Source organism: Monodelphis domestica, chromosome 1 (assembly GCF_027887165.1).
Source record: "Monodelphis domestica isolate mMonDom1 chromosome 1, mMonDom1.pri, whole genome shotgun sequence".
Classification (NCBI taxonomy): Eukaryota; Metazoa; Chordata; class Mammalia; order Didelphimorphia; family Didelphidae; genus Monodelphis; species Monodelphis domestica.
Window position 1 is genome coordinate 210,605,269 of NC_077227.1, and position 16,959 is coordinate 210,622,227.

The window sequence follows — 16,959 nt, forward strand, 5'->3', positions numbered from 1 at the left end:
CTCTGTCTCTCTCTCTGTCTCTGTCTGTCTGTCTGTCTGTCTGTCTCTCTCTCTCTCTGTCTCTCTCTGTCTCTCTCTCTCTCAGCAGTGAACCATCAGAACTCACTAATCTCAGTTACTCAGACTGGTGATTAATTGAAATTATACTATAAGCCTTCTCTACAAAACAGATTCCTTTATTCAAAGTTCAAGTAAGAACCTAAGCTTCTCTCCCCACCTTCCCAACTCTTGTCCTAGCTTAGACCATCAAGGGTCAGTGGACTGGATGAAAAAGCAGGTTTGGTGATCTTCAGGCCTGAGGTGAGCTCTATTCCCCTCTGTAGATACCATGTCTACAACCACAGAACTGCTAGAAACATTTGGCTGACCCCCTTTAGAATACTTCTCAGCTAGTATGGATTTAGGCTTCTTTCCATTGTTTTTTTTTCAGTTGTGTGACTGTGGACAAGTTAATTAAGCCTCCTGTTCCTCAGTTTACTCATCTTTTAATTAGAATACATGATCCCTTAAGTATCCTCATCATAGGATTGTTGTGAGGATTGGATAAAATAATATATGTAGTATTTTACATACTTTAAAATACTACAGAAGTGTCCGTTGTAACAGGAGTTCTTGGTTTTTTCTTTTAATTAATTGTTATTGTTGAAGTTATTCCCTTGGATCTCATGGTTCTCCTACCTGTAATCATTCTATCTCTGACTTGTTCATGAATTCCTCTTCCTTCCCCTTCCTTTTCTAGATAACCATTTGTCACAATTCTGTCCTTAAATCTCTCCTGTCCTGTCCTGTCCTCTCTTCACCTCTGCTCTCCTCTCTTCTCCTCTTCTTTCCTCTCCCTTCTGCTTCCCTCCCACCCCCCTTTCTATACATCCTCTCCCTCAGCCCTTTCTACATCTTCAATTTCACCATTACTCCTATATGAACTTTAACTTTTATCTCATCCTTGAGCATCTAATTGGAATCCTGAATACCAACTGGAAATATTCACCAAGATGTTGGCACATCCCAATCCAAATTCTTTTCATCAAAATCTCCTCTCCTTGACTTGTCTAGTCCCCCAAATGACATACTAGTCACCAATCACTCAGGCTGAAGAGCTAAGTGTTATCTTTGACTCCTCTCTTCTTAGGCTTCTATGTAGTAACAGTAATAGCAACACCACTATGTTTATTTAGTGATTTCCTGTTTACCAAGTGTTGTCATATGAGGTTTTTTTGTTTGCGAGAAGTAGAATTTGTTTCCCTGATTTCATCAGTGTAAGAAATTCCCTGTCATAGAATTCCTTCCTCAGATATAGATGAGCAACACATCTGAACTTTCCAAACAGGGTACCTTGCCTGGTCCATCATCTTGCCTCCTTTGATTAACTTTTCCAGTACTGGGACATGCATCACTATCAAGAAGTAGAGAATAATGATGGTTTTTCCATTCTCCAAGATGTGATGTCTAAAACCCAGTTGAGAAACTCCTGCTACCCTTCCATAATCCTTCACCAGCTTCCGTGAGTTGGGTCCATAGTGCAATAAGCAAGAGATTGCAAAACTTCATTGAAATTCCCAGTACACAAAGTGTGAATTAACAGAAAGGGCATAATGATAATATTTGGCAGGACGGGTGCAGTCAGATGGCCTTGTGTACTGAGACCTAGGTCTTGGGAGATCCTGGGTTCAAATCTGGACTCAGATACTTCCTACCTGTGTGACCCTAGGCAAATCACATTCACTGAACCTCCACTGCCCAGCCCTTATTGTTCTTCTACCTAGGAACCAAAAGACAATATGGATTTTAACATGGAAGTTAAAGGGTTTTTTTAAAGGTAATATTTGATTTGGACTTGTGAATGCATGTGGCCAGAAGGGGAATTCCTGGCTTTGGGAAGAGTTTCGCCTGTATTCTGTGTGTTCAGAGGCAACTGCCCAGAGAATATGGTAAAGGAATGGCTATGTGGGAAGGGAAGGAGAGGGCAGGGAATATTTAACTATAACACATTAGATTTAAAGATACAAGGAAATTTAGGAGGTAATCTAGTTCATCTGCCTCTTCTGTTAACTAGGTGGCAAAGTGGATAGAGAGCTAGACTAAAGAATCTGGAAGACCTGAATTCAAATGATGCCCCAGATACTTATTGAGACAGAAAAACTTGGTAACTAGCCTGAAGTCACAATGCTAGGAAATATCTGAAGCAGATTTTTTTTTTTAAAGATAGAGTCTCCCTCTCTTACCCAGGCTAGGGGAGCAACAGCCACTTTATTTTAGTAATGATTGGCATAGAAATGTCTGAGGTCATCTTTGAACCCAGATCCTCCCAACTCCTGGTGTTATCTATTGTGCTACCTAACTGCTCCTATTTTGCCTTTCATTATACCTCTAGCACTTAGCATAGTAGGTACTTAATAATGCTTATTTTAAAAAAGACAGTACCTTAGAGTTGCCTAGACAAAGCACTAAAAAGTGGCTTGCCCAGGCTAACAGAGCCAGTCTGCCAGAGGCTGGATTTGAACCAGTACTTCCTAATTCTGAGAAAATGATGATCAAATTAGCATTAGCATAGGCTTTTTTTCTAAAGTAGATCCATTTGTCTCTAGAGGCAACTCTACCTACTCTGTACTCAGCACTGTGCTAAGAGCTGGAGTTACAAAGAAAGGCAAAATAATGAGTAGCAAAGGAGATAGAGCACCAGAAGTTGGAAGGACTTGGGTTCAAATATGGCCTCAGACACTTCCTAGCTATGTGATCCAGGGGCAGTTATTTGACACCTGTTTGCCTAGCCTTTTCCTTCTGTCTTAGAATTGAACTAAGACAGAAGGTAAAGGTTTTTGTTCTTTTTAAAAGACAAAGAAAACAATGGATGGTCAGATATTACAGTGGTTAGAACAGCATCCCTGATGGTCTGGATCTGGATTTAAATCTGGATTAGACACTTCATAGCGATGTGATTCTGGTCAAGTTATTAAATCCCCATTTGCCTAGCCCTTGCCCTTCTTTTTTGGTAAAGAAAGAAAGAAAAAAAGAAAGAAAGAAGGAAAGAAAGAAAAGAAGGAAGGAAGGAAGGAAGAAAGAAAGAAAGAAAGAAAGAAAGAAAGAAAGAAAGAAAGAAAGAAAGAAAGAAAGAAAGAAAGAAAGAAAGAAAGAAAGAAAGAAAGAAAGAAAGAAAGAAAGAAAGAAAGGGAGGAAGGAAGGAAGGGAGGAAGGAAGGGAGGAAGGAAGGAAGAGAAAGAAAGGAAGGGAAGAAAGAAAGGAAAGAAAGAAAGAAAGGAAAGAAATAAAGAAAGAAAGAAAGAAAGAAAGAAAGAAAGAAAGAAAGAAAGAAAGAAAGAAAGAAAGAAAGAGAAGGAAGGAAGGAAGGAAGGAAGAAAGAAAGAAAGGAAGAAAGGAAGGAAGGAAGGAAGGAAGGAAGGAAGGAAGGAAGGAAGGAAGGAAGGAAGGAAGGAAGGAAGGAAGGAAGGAAGGAAGGAAGAGAAAGAAAGAAAGGAAGGGAAGAAAGAAAGGAAGGAAGGAAAGAAGGAAGGAAGGAAGGAAGGAAGGAAGAAAGGAAGGAAGGAAGGAAGGAAGGAAGGAAGGAAGGAAGGAAGGAAGGAAGGAAGGAAGGAAGGAAGGAAGCAGGAACGTCATAAAATAATCTTTGTATTTGGGATGTTCACAGTCCAATGAAGGGGTTAACAGGTTAACAACTATGTAAAAATACACTATATACTGGAGGTGCTGACCATCATTAGTGTACTGAGTTTCCTCATTTGGGAATTCTTGAAACCAAAGAAATCACAGGTATGTCCAAAAAAAAAAAGCAGCCCCCAAACAAAAGAAACAAAACCTCCCAAACTTGTGTGCACAGTAATTTTGCATTAGAGGGGAGGGCTTTTTTCAGACTTCGGAAGCCTTCTCTGCACCAGAGGGGCCCCCTGGTTACTTTTCTTCCAAGGTCCTTTCTCCCTCTCCAGTTCTTCAGCCCTTGGACTCTCCTCTCCTCCAGCTTAGTGCTGAACGTTAGAGGCTCTGTTCTAATCTTGGCTCTGCAACTGACTTATGTGGCCTTGGGCGACCACTTGCACACTCTGTGATTCATTTTGCCTAGCTGTAAAACAGGGATAACAGCACTGACCTCCCTCAGAGGTAGATAGTGTGAATTAACTCCTGTAATTACCAGTTGCTGTGCTCTGGATACATGAAGTGCTCTATTAATGCCAACTATTATCACAGCAGCCCCAGGAACAGCTTTGTTTCAAAAGAACAAGGCTCACATAAGATCTGCTTGGCAAAATACTGACAACTGAACATTGCAAACTTTGCACAGAAGCAATATTTCCAACATTTTCCCAATGCAATCTTGAGTAAATTGCTCACTAGGGGTGGAAATGGTTTTCGACCAATTTTGCCTCTTCTGATCTATGCACCCTGCAAGGCTTAGTCAATGCCAGGTAACTTATCCTTTGTAAGTCTGCTGTTTAGTGCAGATGAAGAATCCAGAATGGTATAATTTTGACAGGAGAGAGATTTCTGTATAGTGGTATGTATTAAGAACAAATGACTTATGTGCTTTGTTCAAGAAGGTAAGAGCTTTATAAATTGAACCTATAAATTGTAATTATCAAGCATCCAACTTGGACATGTTTTGTTGAAATGCAGAGAAAAAATAGGTTGCCTGTTAGCAACTTAGCTTGAGCTTTATTTTATGGAAACATTAAAAAAAGTTCCCCCTCATCACCACAGGTAAAGAAACAGCAGAATTATGACCCAGGGAGCTAGAAAATAGCTGCCTCAAAATAATGGGCTTAAAGATAATATTGATTTTCTATTATCATTATTGTAGGCTTAGAAAAATTGGCCCTTATAATTTAATGTCTTATTTATTTGATAAGAGAGGTCTCTCTTCCAATTATTTCATGTTTTATTTGCCACATACTTCCATGATATCACCATATTCACTCACAGAAAGATTATAATTTTTGAACTGCAAAATGGGGGCACTGACTACTACAAGGAGAATTGGGAAGAGAAAGACAAACACTACAGGGCTTGATTCTTAGGAGGAAAAGAGAAGCTGTTTTTCCACAACTAGAACAACTTTGTTGGTAAGTTCTTTCCTTTCTGAAATGAGAGAGAGAGAGAGAGAGAGAGAGAGAGAGAGAGAGAGAGAGAGAGAGAGAGAGAGAGAGAGAGCAAGGTCAATGGGCTGAGTTGGGTGGCTTCAACTCACAGTTATGGTGTCAGATAGCTAGACCTGAAGAAGACCCTATTCATTGGTAGGAGAGAATGAGTTTCTTGACTGATTTATTCAGGAAGAACTTTTAGGAAAGGAAGGATATTTTGAACATCATCTTACCTCCAGTAATAAGCACAAATGTAGAGCATAGGAGGCACAACCAAAATGTAGGTGATCTATACCTGATTGATATATATCTAATGGCTCTAAGCTCCTTGAGAGCAAGGACCATCTTTTGCCCCTTTTTGGGTCTACAGTGCTGGCACAATGCCTGATACACAGTAGGAGATTTACAAATATTTATTGATTAATTGATTGGCACTTCTTGTAGCTATACTTAGATGAAACTGGAAAAGAAGTTTGGTCACCCAGCTCTACTTCCAGAAGATATCTTCTAGCTCAGCTGGGAGTACCAGGGAGAATGAGATTGCTATTTTTGCAAGGGATATTACTATATAAGGGAAAATAGGCATTGTTGGTATTCACCTTTAGAGCTAAATGAATTCACTTTAGAACAGAAAGCCTATACTAATATTAATTGACTTTTAAAAAATTTATTCATCATTTTCTCAGAGCAACATCAAATAGATTTTGTAATGAAATTGGGAGAAATGTATTAGAAACACATTTCCAAAGATGAACAATAATTAAGGTACATATATTGCCCTCAGGGCGTTTTTATTTTATTTTTTTCTTTAATGAGAACATTGCCAAAATGTACAATCTTAAAATTGCCTTATGACCCTCATCAGTTACAAGGAAACCAGTCTGTTCAAATTGTTTCTTATATGGTATGTTCAGCATTTACACTTGCAGAATGTTATTAACCAAAATAAGACTGGCTTATGGTGACATGCACCCTCTTGGCTTTTTGTTCTAGCTATAGTAAAGACAAATTTCACATTCAATCCATCAGAGATAACCGTGGTAAGTTATCTGATGGATTTATCTTTGCTTATGTTGTATGAATATGGAAGGGAATTAAATGTGTGTTTACAGTTTGATAAACATTCAACATAAATTATACATTTTAATTTCATTTATTAGTTAGGGACTATGGAAAGCGGGGATTTCATAGCATACAAACTGCCATGCAGATTGAAGGATTAGATAGGCTCCTGAAAAGGTGCACTAATTGTAAGCACAAAATCCATTCCGATTTGAAAGCTGCCACTACATGATTTTGTACTTAGAGTTTAAGTAAAGGAGAAGTGGAATCCGCCTCAACCAAGTGACTATGTGATTGAGGAAGAATGTTTCAGGTAGGGAATTTATTCAGAGAACTCTGAAATCCTGCCAGCCCATCACTGTCATCAGGAATAACCTCCCAGAAAATACCCTTCCTCACCATTTGAACACTTATACTGATATTGGGAGCACCACACTATATTCTTCCAAAGTTCTATTTATGATATAAGGAAACTGGTTAGGCATTAGCATGAGGATAAATCCTCCCCTTCCTCTTGGGTACCCCCACCCCGATATTATCTTACCACCCAATGATTCCAAAAATCTCACAAAGATTAATGGTGATCACATAATTCCAGAAAGTCAGTACTCTATATGTAGAAATATATTGGCAATAAAAACCAGTCACTGTTGTGCCTTTTCCCCAGTAGGGGATCTCTCACTTTTCTTTGATTTTTAAAGGCTTCAGATCAATAACTGGAGTGACATTATTAACAGCTCCCTCAACACCTTGGCCAGCACTAATATTAAATCCATTATACCTTCTGTTTGACATTTGCAGTACAGCAGAAAGTGCTGTAGATACAGTCACACTGTCTTGGGACCAGGGTTGGATGCTGGGTTAGTAAGATGGTTTCCCTTGCCTGACTTCTAAATTCAGCTCATTGATAGGAAACTGGAGCTATTTCAGAAAACTACACTCGGCAGTAAATAATTCAACTGTCAAAGTACAGGTATCTTCCATCCGTGTGGCTTTTGGAACAAAGCCCTGAGCCAGTCTTCAGATGAATGCTGAAATTCCTTATTGTTTCCTTGTCTGCCATTTGTACCTGTTATCCCATCATCTACTGGGGAACCTTCTAATGAACTCCTTGGAGAGATGAACATGAAGGTCTGCAAAAATGACCTGCTTCTGTTCTTTCCAGTCAGAACAGGATCTGATCAGATTTCCTTAATCTCATAAGCATAAGCATCTCTGTAAAGGCCTGAATGATTCCATTTTGATAATGAAGATGTCTGTAGAGTTTAGTAATTTTGTCAACATTTACTAGCGCGCATGCGCGCACACACACACACACACACACACACACACAATCACATAGCAAATGATCCTCTCAACCTTTTCCTTTCCACCCCATGGCAACCCAGCCTTCCAGTGAAAACTTTTAAAGGAAGCCTTATAACCAGTATCTCAGAGAATCAATGGGTTAAATTTGCTGTTGTAGTTATTCTTTACCCAAAGTACTGTCTCATACATTTTGCTAAGTTGTCTAAATCCTAGTGTAGTATTGATTTCTCCTTCTAGGCGCTCTCACCCATTCAATAAGCTGCAAGGACCCTCGTCCTGGCTCAATTCACTCCAAAGCAGAGCTGGGATATGTTATTCCTGACGGTGGACCTACAGTTAGGAGTTTATTGCCAGGAAGCCAAAAACAGCTTTCACAACAGAAAAGGAAACTTTTTCTTTAAAATAAAAAATAAATAAAATAAAAAGGACAATTGACCACACTCATTGAATGACCTAACTTCAGAAATAGAGCCATTTGGTTTGAAAACAGGAAGGCATTTCTAAATTTCTCTAGCATTCCTTGGAAACAGCTGGTTTTGCATTTATTGAGCACTTAACAGTAGCTACGCTGAATTTATTAAAAGAAGAGTATGGCAATCATAATCCCAAGACTGTGGAACCATTAAAAGGAATGAAAAAGATATAAGAAGATCTATGGAGAATAAATTAAGCATTCAGACTGAATGGTCCAGAGATTCCAAGCTTGACAATATCATGGGAGCCTGCAGGTTAAGGAAAGCATTCTCTAAAATGGTCAAATCAGCCTTTAAAGGGGAGTAATCTTTAACTTGGCAATTTTTTTAACCAAGGCAATCCATTTCTTTTTTATATATGCCCTAAGAGTTTCTCTAGGATCCAAGAGCTGAATATGAAAAGAAATATCATATTTATTCAACTATCAAGAAAGACACATGCACATATACCAAGTATATGTTTGGGTTGGCTGTATTATTATTTCCTTTCATTATCTTCAGACTGATTTAAGACAAGACAATCAAAGGACTGGCTGCTCAAAGCAATAGAATTCTTATTACAGCCCAGTATCATTGCCTCTTAGGCTACTTTAGTCCCTTATTTCCTTTTATTATAATGCCAAATGTTATTTAGATTTCAGTCATTTAGTAATGCTACACTGAACACATCACAAGACTTCTGAAAAATTCCACACCTACTAGCCTCTTCATTTTCATAATACTCACATATTTGTAGACCTTTTTCCCCAAATTACACTGCTATTTAAAAAAATCTGTGTCTTAACATAGTTTAAAAGATTATGTCGCTATGAACATAAACACTCTTCCACGTTATTAAGATTCAGAAAATCTAGTTAAAATTCCTTCAGCTTTTAAGAAACATAAGCAGCTTTGGGATGTAGTGCCTGACACTAACTTTTTAACTAATTCCCTTAGAGGGATCATCTGTATTAGTGAAGATATTTGGTTAAAGGGAGCACCTTTAGCAGCTTTTCAGTACTTGAGCAGTCAATTTCAATGTTATTAAGAACTGAAGGTCTGAAATGGCCCAAACCAAGGATTCTTAACACAAAGAAAGTATAACATTCACCCAAAGGACCCCCAAATCACCTTCAAGGAGGAGAAACTCCTTTTAATAGAGTCTGCCATGTCAATAGTGAAAGCTGTTATTTGGTTAATGACATCCATGCTTTTTTACATTTACTGGGTAGCACAGGAAGCGCTTGAGGAAGGGATTTAGAAAATAGGGGGGAAAAATCAGGCAAAATGGCTGTCTTTTTTTTTTTTAAGTCAGTGAGCCTTCAGCTTTAAAGGGACTACCACTCAACTTTGAAAGAGATAAGGATTTGAAAAGTTCTGGTGCTATCTGTGGGAGGTAATAACTGAAAGGAGAAGAAAGATGAGCACTTCAGGAGTCTGACGGGAGTTGTTTTGTCTGTGAAGAAGGTGTGGGATTTTATAGTGACTTGAATATCAAATCTGAACCTATTTGGATATTCACTATAATTCAGGATCAGGAACACTTCAGCTGAAATGTGTGATGAGTTCTCGAACCTACCTTGTGACAGACATTACTTCCAGGAGGAAGGATATTGAAAGAAAAAGACCAGCAAACAATTGGTTTCTTTAGGTCTGTTTCCGGGAGTTTATAAATTATAAACCTTCCACACCACTAAGCTGTGGCCAGTCTGGGATAACAACATTTGTAGAGGCCAGGGTCTACTTCTGTCCCTTTCTATTATTAGGGAATAGGGACTGATTCAACATTTCCCAAAGATCTTTCTTTGCCCTCTTTCTTATTTTGTAAGAAAACCTACTGTGTAAAAGCTAGATGCAGTTAGTATCTTCCTGAAGGGGTCTGGAAAGAATTATTTTTGTTTTTTATCAGCTCAAAGGCTCCAATATTAACCCTAAGATTTGTTTCTCCATTTTTCTTTCCTAATAAAAAAATTTTTTTTTGCCATGAGTCTGTTTTAAAACAACAGATCAAGTATAGTACAAACATCTTTAAAGAGTACAAAAATAATTTCCCAAGTAAGCAAATAAAACTTTGCACTTCAAATCAGGCCTTGATTCATTAAAAATCTTAAACTTCTCATGAGAAAAATTAACATTTAAACCACTGCTGCTTGGCCAAGCACTCCACCACACAAGAATATGAAATATCTCCTCTAAAAAAGTACAAAAAGGACAAAACCACAAATGTGGAACTTCAATTAATTTAAAGCCCCAATCAGCAAAGAATAAATCCTTCGCAGATCTAATTACCAGAGCTCTCGGAAGACCCAGGCCGACCAGCCAATCTTCCCCGTGTTTGAACAGCTTGATGAACTAGGGGACTGATGGATATCAAGTCATTTTGTTTAATTTATAAATGGATTTTCCCCTAATACTTAAATTATCATCAGTACAACACAATGAAAATGGGAACATTCTGAATGCAAAGTCTATAAGAGGCCTGGAAGGAATCCCAATGAGGAATGTCACCTCTGTTCATTCCTCTATACAATTGATCTAATTAAATACTGAGGGTGGAAAGGCAGTTTAAAATGTAGCCATTACTGTTTTCTTTTTAGCCTTAATTTATCTGTTCACATCTTTCAAGTACCTTCTGATGCTTAAAAAAAAAAAAAGAACCAAGAATTCTGCATGTGCCCGGTACTTTTCATTCTACACAAACCTATTCGTAGATTTTGCTGAATAATAAATAAGTACATTGCATTTAGCCACTGTAACAATCCAAGAAAAGGGTACTCTAAATCAGAACCTTTTTCAGTCATCTGAAAGAAAAACTAAAGAAACTAATGCCTTTTGTATGTATTGTTCAACCAAAATTAGATCCTTGCTATTATACTTATTAAAATGTCTCTTTATTTTCAAATCTCTTCCTGATTTAATTACTGCATGGAACTGAAAGCCTTGCACAGCATTGTTAAATACCATTAGACCTATTTATAGTCTCTTCACACCAGCAACTTGAGCTCAATCATTTGGTAAAGGTCCTGCCCGCCAACCCACTCATTGTGATTGCAATTCCCACCTGGCTCAGGGGTCTCAGACTGAGAAGATGAAGACGCTGAGCTGGCTCCATCCTCTGCCGTCCCCTGTGAGAGGAGACCTCGCCCGGGTGGAAGCTTCATGCCCAGCTGCTCTGCCATTTCCACATGGTCTCCTGGGTGGACATAGTCAAACACACTGCTGCCTGTCAGTTCCACCTAGGGGGACAAAAGAAATGGCGGGAGAGGAGGGAAAAGAAGGAAGAGAGAAGGGTTACTTGCCTTTTCATTGCCAGCTCAGGACTCAAGTTAGATACTGAATAGAAATGCAAATCCAGCTCAGTTCAAGAAACAGAGGCTCTACCAGCAGCCAGCATAGACCAGCCTTGATTAGATCTAAGGTTTGACTTACAGAAGCATCATAAAACCCAGTAGAAAATCAACGATTTTCTACACCGATGGGGCCAATATTTAGCCCTACTTAAAATGTGAAACAAAATTCGACTAAAATCTTTCACTTTTAAAACTAGATTAGTGGAGGGGACTGGTTAGGTGGCTCAGTGGATTGAGAGCCAGGCTTTGAGATGGGAGGTCCTGGGTTCAAATTTGGTCTCTGATACTCTCAAACTATGTGACCCTGATCAAGTTACTTAACTCCCACTGCCTAGCCCTGATCACTCTTCTGTCTTGGAACACAGTATTGACTCTCAGACAGAAGGCGAGGGTTTAAAACAACAACAACAACAACAACAACTACTACAAGCCAGCTAGGGTAGTAGCATCAAATATTTGAATATTTAGGGCTGTATAGGCCAACTATCTGGATAATTGGCTAGACTGTTCCATTTTCAGTGAGGAGATCTGGATTCAGGTAGAGATGGCCCTGATCCATTTCAGCTTTCATGGATGCCTTTTTTATACATGTGGGCAGTACCAAGGGCTTATTTCTATGTAAATTTAAATGTAAAAAGTGCTGTTTAGGAATATATGAGGAGACATAATGTTTTCATTAAATATTACTCATTAGCTCTGTAATCACATGGAGAATTTTCCACATGAAAAAGGTCAGCTTGGGTCTAAGCCAGCAAGGATTTTTTTTTCTTTTCCTGCTGGTATCAGCTTGTTCTGACTTCAATCTAATAAAATAGATGGTACAAATTTCCTCGAGGGTAGTTTTTTATGTTTTATTTTGTATGTGGCAAGCCTGCCTACTAGCACAGAGCAATGAATTGGAATATCAGAGAAATCGGACTCCGGCTGAAATCCTACATGGATCCCCAATGTCAGAGGGGGCCCCAGTGTGGCTGATGTGCTGCACAAGGGGGGCAATCACTGCTGCTAGGAATTGGGCTAATTTCAGTACCAATCCCTTCCATCTCATATCTCTAATCTCCTGTCAGGTACAGCAATAATGCAGCCAAGGAATGCACTGAGGTTATAGGTACCACAGAAAAGAGGGAGGCAACGGCAACAAGACAAGAAGAAGCTGTTTTCTAGGTCACTAATGGGCTTTTCCTTTCCCCAGTAGTTTAGTAGTTAGCAGATCAGCTCACATAGGCCATGGAAACTGGCTGCCCTTTAGGACTTTTCACAGATTATTCAATTGGATTTACTATGAGATCATCCTGTAAACTGAAATGATCTTTGGATTTCGAGGCAAAAAAGATGTAGGGTCAAAATTTAGCACTGATATTACCTGTGTGACTTTGGAGAAGTCACTTACTCTCTCTCGGCTTTTGCTTGCTGGTCTGTAAAACAGATGGGTTGGGTCAGGTGATCTCTAAAGGCCCTACTGGTTCTACATATTTTGATCCTGGGACCTTTGTTTCCTTCTTTTCCTTCGAAATTTAAATTTGGCTCTTTGGGATTGGGTACACTGATACTGTGTATCCAGAAGCAGATCACTGGAAGCAACTGTGTTGCACAGGTCTCCCAGGTCGGGTAAGATCATTACATCTGTTTCCAGACACTGTTTGATTAAAATCTTAACAGGCAACACATCTCCAGTATCTGTCGATTAAATGCAAGATAGCCGAAGAAGTGGGAGACCAATTTGAGTTTGGTTAGCAGGGCTTCCTGAAAGAGGCTTACATATCTCTTTCCAAAAATGTGGCTATTAAATTCTTGTGGCTATTAAATGACACTGCTATGATATTATTTGTCTACCGACTATATCATTTTACAATAACTATTTCATTCATCTGGTATTGTTACAGAGTGTAAATCAGGATTCATAAGTGATCAGTTCCTCTCCTCTGGGAGGGAGGGATTACATGTAAATAATCCCTTTAATGTACGCATTGCCTCTAAGCGTTTCACACAGCAATAAATTGGTAAACTGAATTTGAGCAATTAAGAAATTAAATGAAACTAATAAAATGTGTATTTTAATATTTCTTGATGGTTATTTTGTTTGGGGATTAGCGAATATGAGAAAGTCGTTCTCATCTTGCATGGAGGCAAATTGTAGCACTTTAATAAACTATTTCTGTCAGTTTCCTCAAACTCTATCTTTTATTTAATACCACAGCACGCCTCTCGGCACAGACCACAGATTGTGATAAGCTGACAACATCGGAGTGGAAAATACTGTCGATTTCCTGAGCTCCTGATTATTAAACATTCACACAGACCTTTCTTGGTCCCCGAGCTGCTAATGCCTTCATCTCTGAGACTGTCTTCCATCTACACTGTATATAGCAAGTATGGAGACTTAGTTATTTATATCCCATCTCTCCCAAAAAAATATAAGTTCCTTGAGGTCAGGGACCATTTATGTTTTACTGTAAAACAGGGTTTGGCACAAAGGAACTGAATTTGGATGACTGTCTGACATGGGATTAGTCTTAAAAAAAAATTTTTTAAACTCTTACCTTCCATTTTAGAATCAATTCTGTGTATTGGTTGCAAGGCAGAGGAGAAGTAAGGGCTAGGCAGTGGGGGTTAAGTGACTTGCCCAGGGTAAAAAAACTAGGAAGTGGCTGAGACCAGATTTAAACTCAGGACCTCCAGTCTTTAGGACTGAGTCTCAATCCACTGAGCCATCTAGTTGCCCAACATGGGGTTAGTCTTGAATACATGGAGGCAATGGGGCAGTCACTCATATAAAGACCATTATCATGTCCCATTAAAAAAAAAAATCCCCATCCCTGGCTTATTCGGATATTCTCCTCCCATTCTGTTTGGTCAATAAGTGCTACCAAAAGTCACCTTTTTAGAGAAACCATTAAAGGTAGTAGAAATGTCTCTAAAAGACCCAGGCTTAAAAATACACCTCTACCTCCACCTGGAGAAAAACCCAGCCCCATTAATCCACTGGTATACTAATTCATCAACTCAGTTAACTAATTCTTTGGAAAATATGGAAATCTAGTGCTGGGGAATCAGAAATAAGGCAGAGAGAAAGTAGTCACAAATAAATGCTGGCCAAATGGCAATATTAATAATGATGATAATAATTAATATTTATACACCACTTCTAGACATGCAAAGCATTTTACATATGATATCTCATTTGATCATTGCGATAACCCACAAGGGAGGTGCTAGCATTATCTCCATTTTGCAATGATCCTGAGGCCTCATGGGAGAGATTAAGTGATTTTCTCAGAATCAGATAGCTAGTAAATGTCAAGATTCAAACTCAGGTCTTTCTGATTGCAAGACTAGTGCTCTATTCATTACCCCATTTAGCTTCAACAAAGGTCACTAACTGGGAAGTCAAGTTCAAGACAATGGGACTCAGGTCTTTGCGATAAGGGGCTCTATTTCCTTGTCCTAGATATGTGTGCCTCAATGTCACTGGCTTTAGTTATTCTATCAATGAAAGAGATGGTTAAAAACAACATTGTTAGGCTTGATGGGAATATTCAGAGAGGGGGTGATTATTTTACCCATAAAATGATCATAAGGTTTAGTCTTGTATAAGTAAATTTTTTCCAGCATCCACAATCATTTACACAGAGAACAGAATTCTATATAGAAAGACTTTATCTACACATTCCTATTAAAAGCATCACTGAATCCCACTTATACTACAGGCATATGATCTGTGTGAGAAGTCCTGTTTCACTCCAGGAGGGTGGTGAATATGCATGGGATCTTGGAATAGCAAAATCTGATATCCATTTAGCATTTTAGGGTTTAAAAAGCACTTTACTTACTATCTTACATGAGCTTCATAACAACACTAAGAGGTAGATGATGTTAAGAATTATTCTCCCCATTTTACTGATGAAGAAACTAAGGGTCCAAAATAGTAAATGATATGCCTTTGGTCACTCAACTATTAAGATAGACCTTGGATTCAAACTCAAATATTGCTAATTCAACTCACAGAATCATAGACGGAGACCCAGAATGGCCACAGATGTCATTTAGGCAGCTAGATAGGACAGAGAATAAAGTTCTGAGTTCAGAATCAGGAAGATCTGAATTCAAATCCAACTTCAGACATTTATCAGCTTTATGACCCTGGGAAAGTCACCAAATTTTTGTTTGCCTCAGATTCTCAACTATACAATGGGAATAATAACAGCACCTTACTTTGCAGGGTTGTGGTAAGTACCAAATTAATTAAATAATTGTAAAGCACATAGCACATAGAAGGTACTAATATTATATAAACACTTGTTCCTTTTCCTTCACCCTAATCTAATCCACTTATTTTACAGTCAAGGCAACTGAGTCTCTAGGGAAGTTGAGTGACCTGGAAAGTTCATACAGATAGTAAACTTCATAGATGAGATTTAAACCCAGGTCTTCTGATTCCAAAGGTAGTGTTCTTCTTACTGTGTCATGTCATACTCTTCTTTGTCTGCCTAACAATTTTTTAAACACTCATCTTAGAATTGATATTAAGTATTGGTTCCAAGGCAAAAGAACGATAAGGGGTAGGCAATTGGAGTTAAATGACTTACCCAAGGTTACCTAGCCAGGACATATCTGAAGCTAGATCTGAACCTAGGATTTCCCAACTTCAAGCCTGGCTCTCTCTTCACTGAGCCATCTAGCTGTCCCCTGCCCAACATTTCAATATGGTACTCATAAATAATAAATGGTAGTTACATAGCATTTTAAGGCTTGAGAAGTACACACATAGACACACAGACACAAACACACACACACACACATATCCCAGAGTCTCCCTTGGTCCTCACAACAACTTCATGATTTACCACAGTCATTATACTTATTTTACAAATGAGGAAACTGAACCTCAGGGAAGATTAAATGAGTTGCCCATAGTAATCTAGTTAAATTCCAGAGGTAGGATTTGAACCCAAGTCTTTCCTGATTCCATCTCTAGCACAATTCTCATCACTGGTTTCTATCCCTGGTAACATGACCAGTTCATGAATTCCTTTCATTTCCCTCCCTTTGCTCCAAGTCTAAGCAAAGATATGCTCTTAAGTAAATCTTTTTACAAAGGAATTTTATTCACCTGTGTATAGAATCCTACATAGCAGTGATGGCAAACCTTTCAGAGTCTGAGTGCCCAAACTGCACCCTCACACCACATGTGAGCCACTCCCTTACCCTAGACAGGGAAGGGAGGAAGCACTTCTATTAGGCTGCTGGGCAGAGGAGAAGGAGATGAAAGAAATGTATTCAGGTACAGTGGAGTGGGGTGGAGAGCAACTCCCTCTGGCACATATGCCATAGGTTTGTCAACACAGCTATATAGTAATCAAAATGATTACCCATACTTACACAGCACCTAAAGGTTTACAAAATGTTTCCTGTACAAAAGCCCTGTGAATTGAGGAGTGGAAGTATTGGTATTCCCATTTTACAAAAAAAAAAAGAAAGAAAGAAAAAGAAAACTGAGGTGCACACAGATGCATGGAGTTTGTGCAATCAGCAATTATCAGAACTAGGATAAAATTTTTGGCTCTCTGATGCTAAACCTACACACTCAATTCAGGTCTGTTACTTTCTGTGTGACTTTGAGTAAGACAGTTACCTTGTCTTAGCCTTACTACATATAAGAAATGAAGGAATCAAAATTGATGCTTTCTTGCTCTAAATCTA

At 38.7% G+C, this 16,959-nt stretch overlaps 1 protein-coding gene across 6 annotated transcripts in view; it reads right to left on the bottom strand.

Moving 5' to 3' along the window:
* The window catches only part of NPAS3 (neuronal PAS domain protein 3), a 1,104,268-nt gene that overhangs the window by 164,588 nt on the left and 922,721 nt on the right, over positions 1–16,959 (bottom strand). For all 6 annotated transcript variants that reach the window (XM_007472507.2, XM_007472505.2, XM_056820400.1 and 3 more), the window contains one exon: positions 10,971–11,145. In XM_007472507.2, coding sequence (XP_007472569.2) covers positions 10,971–11,145 — 175 coding nt within the window. The remainder of the gene's footprint in view (positions 1–10,970; positions 11,146–16,959) is intronic.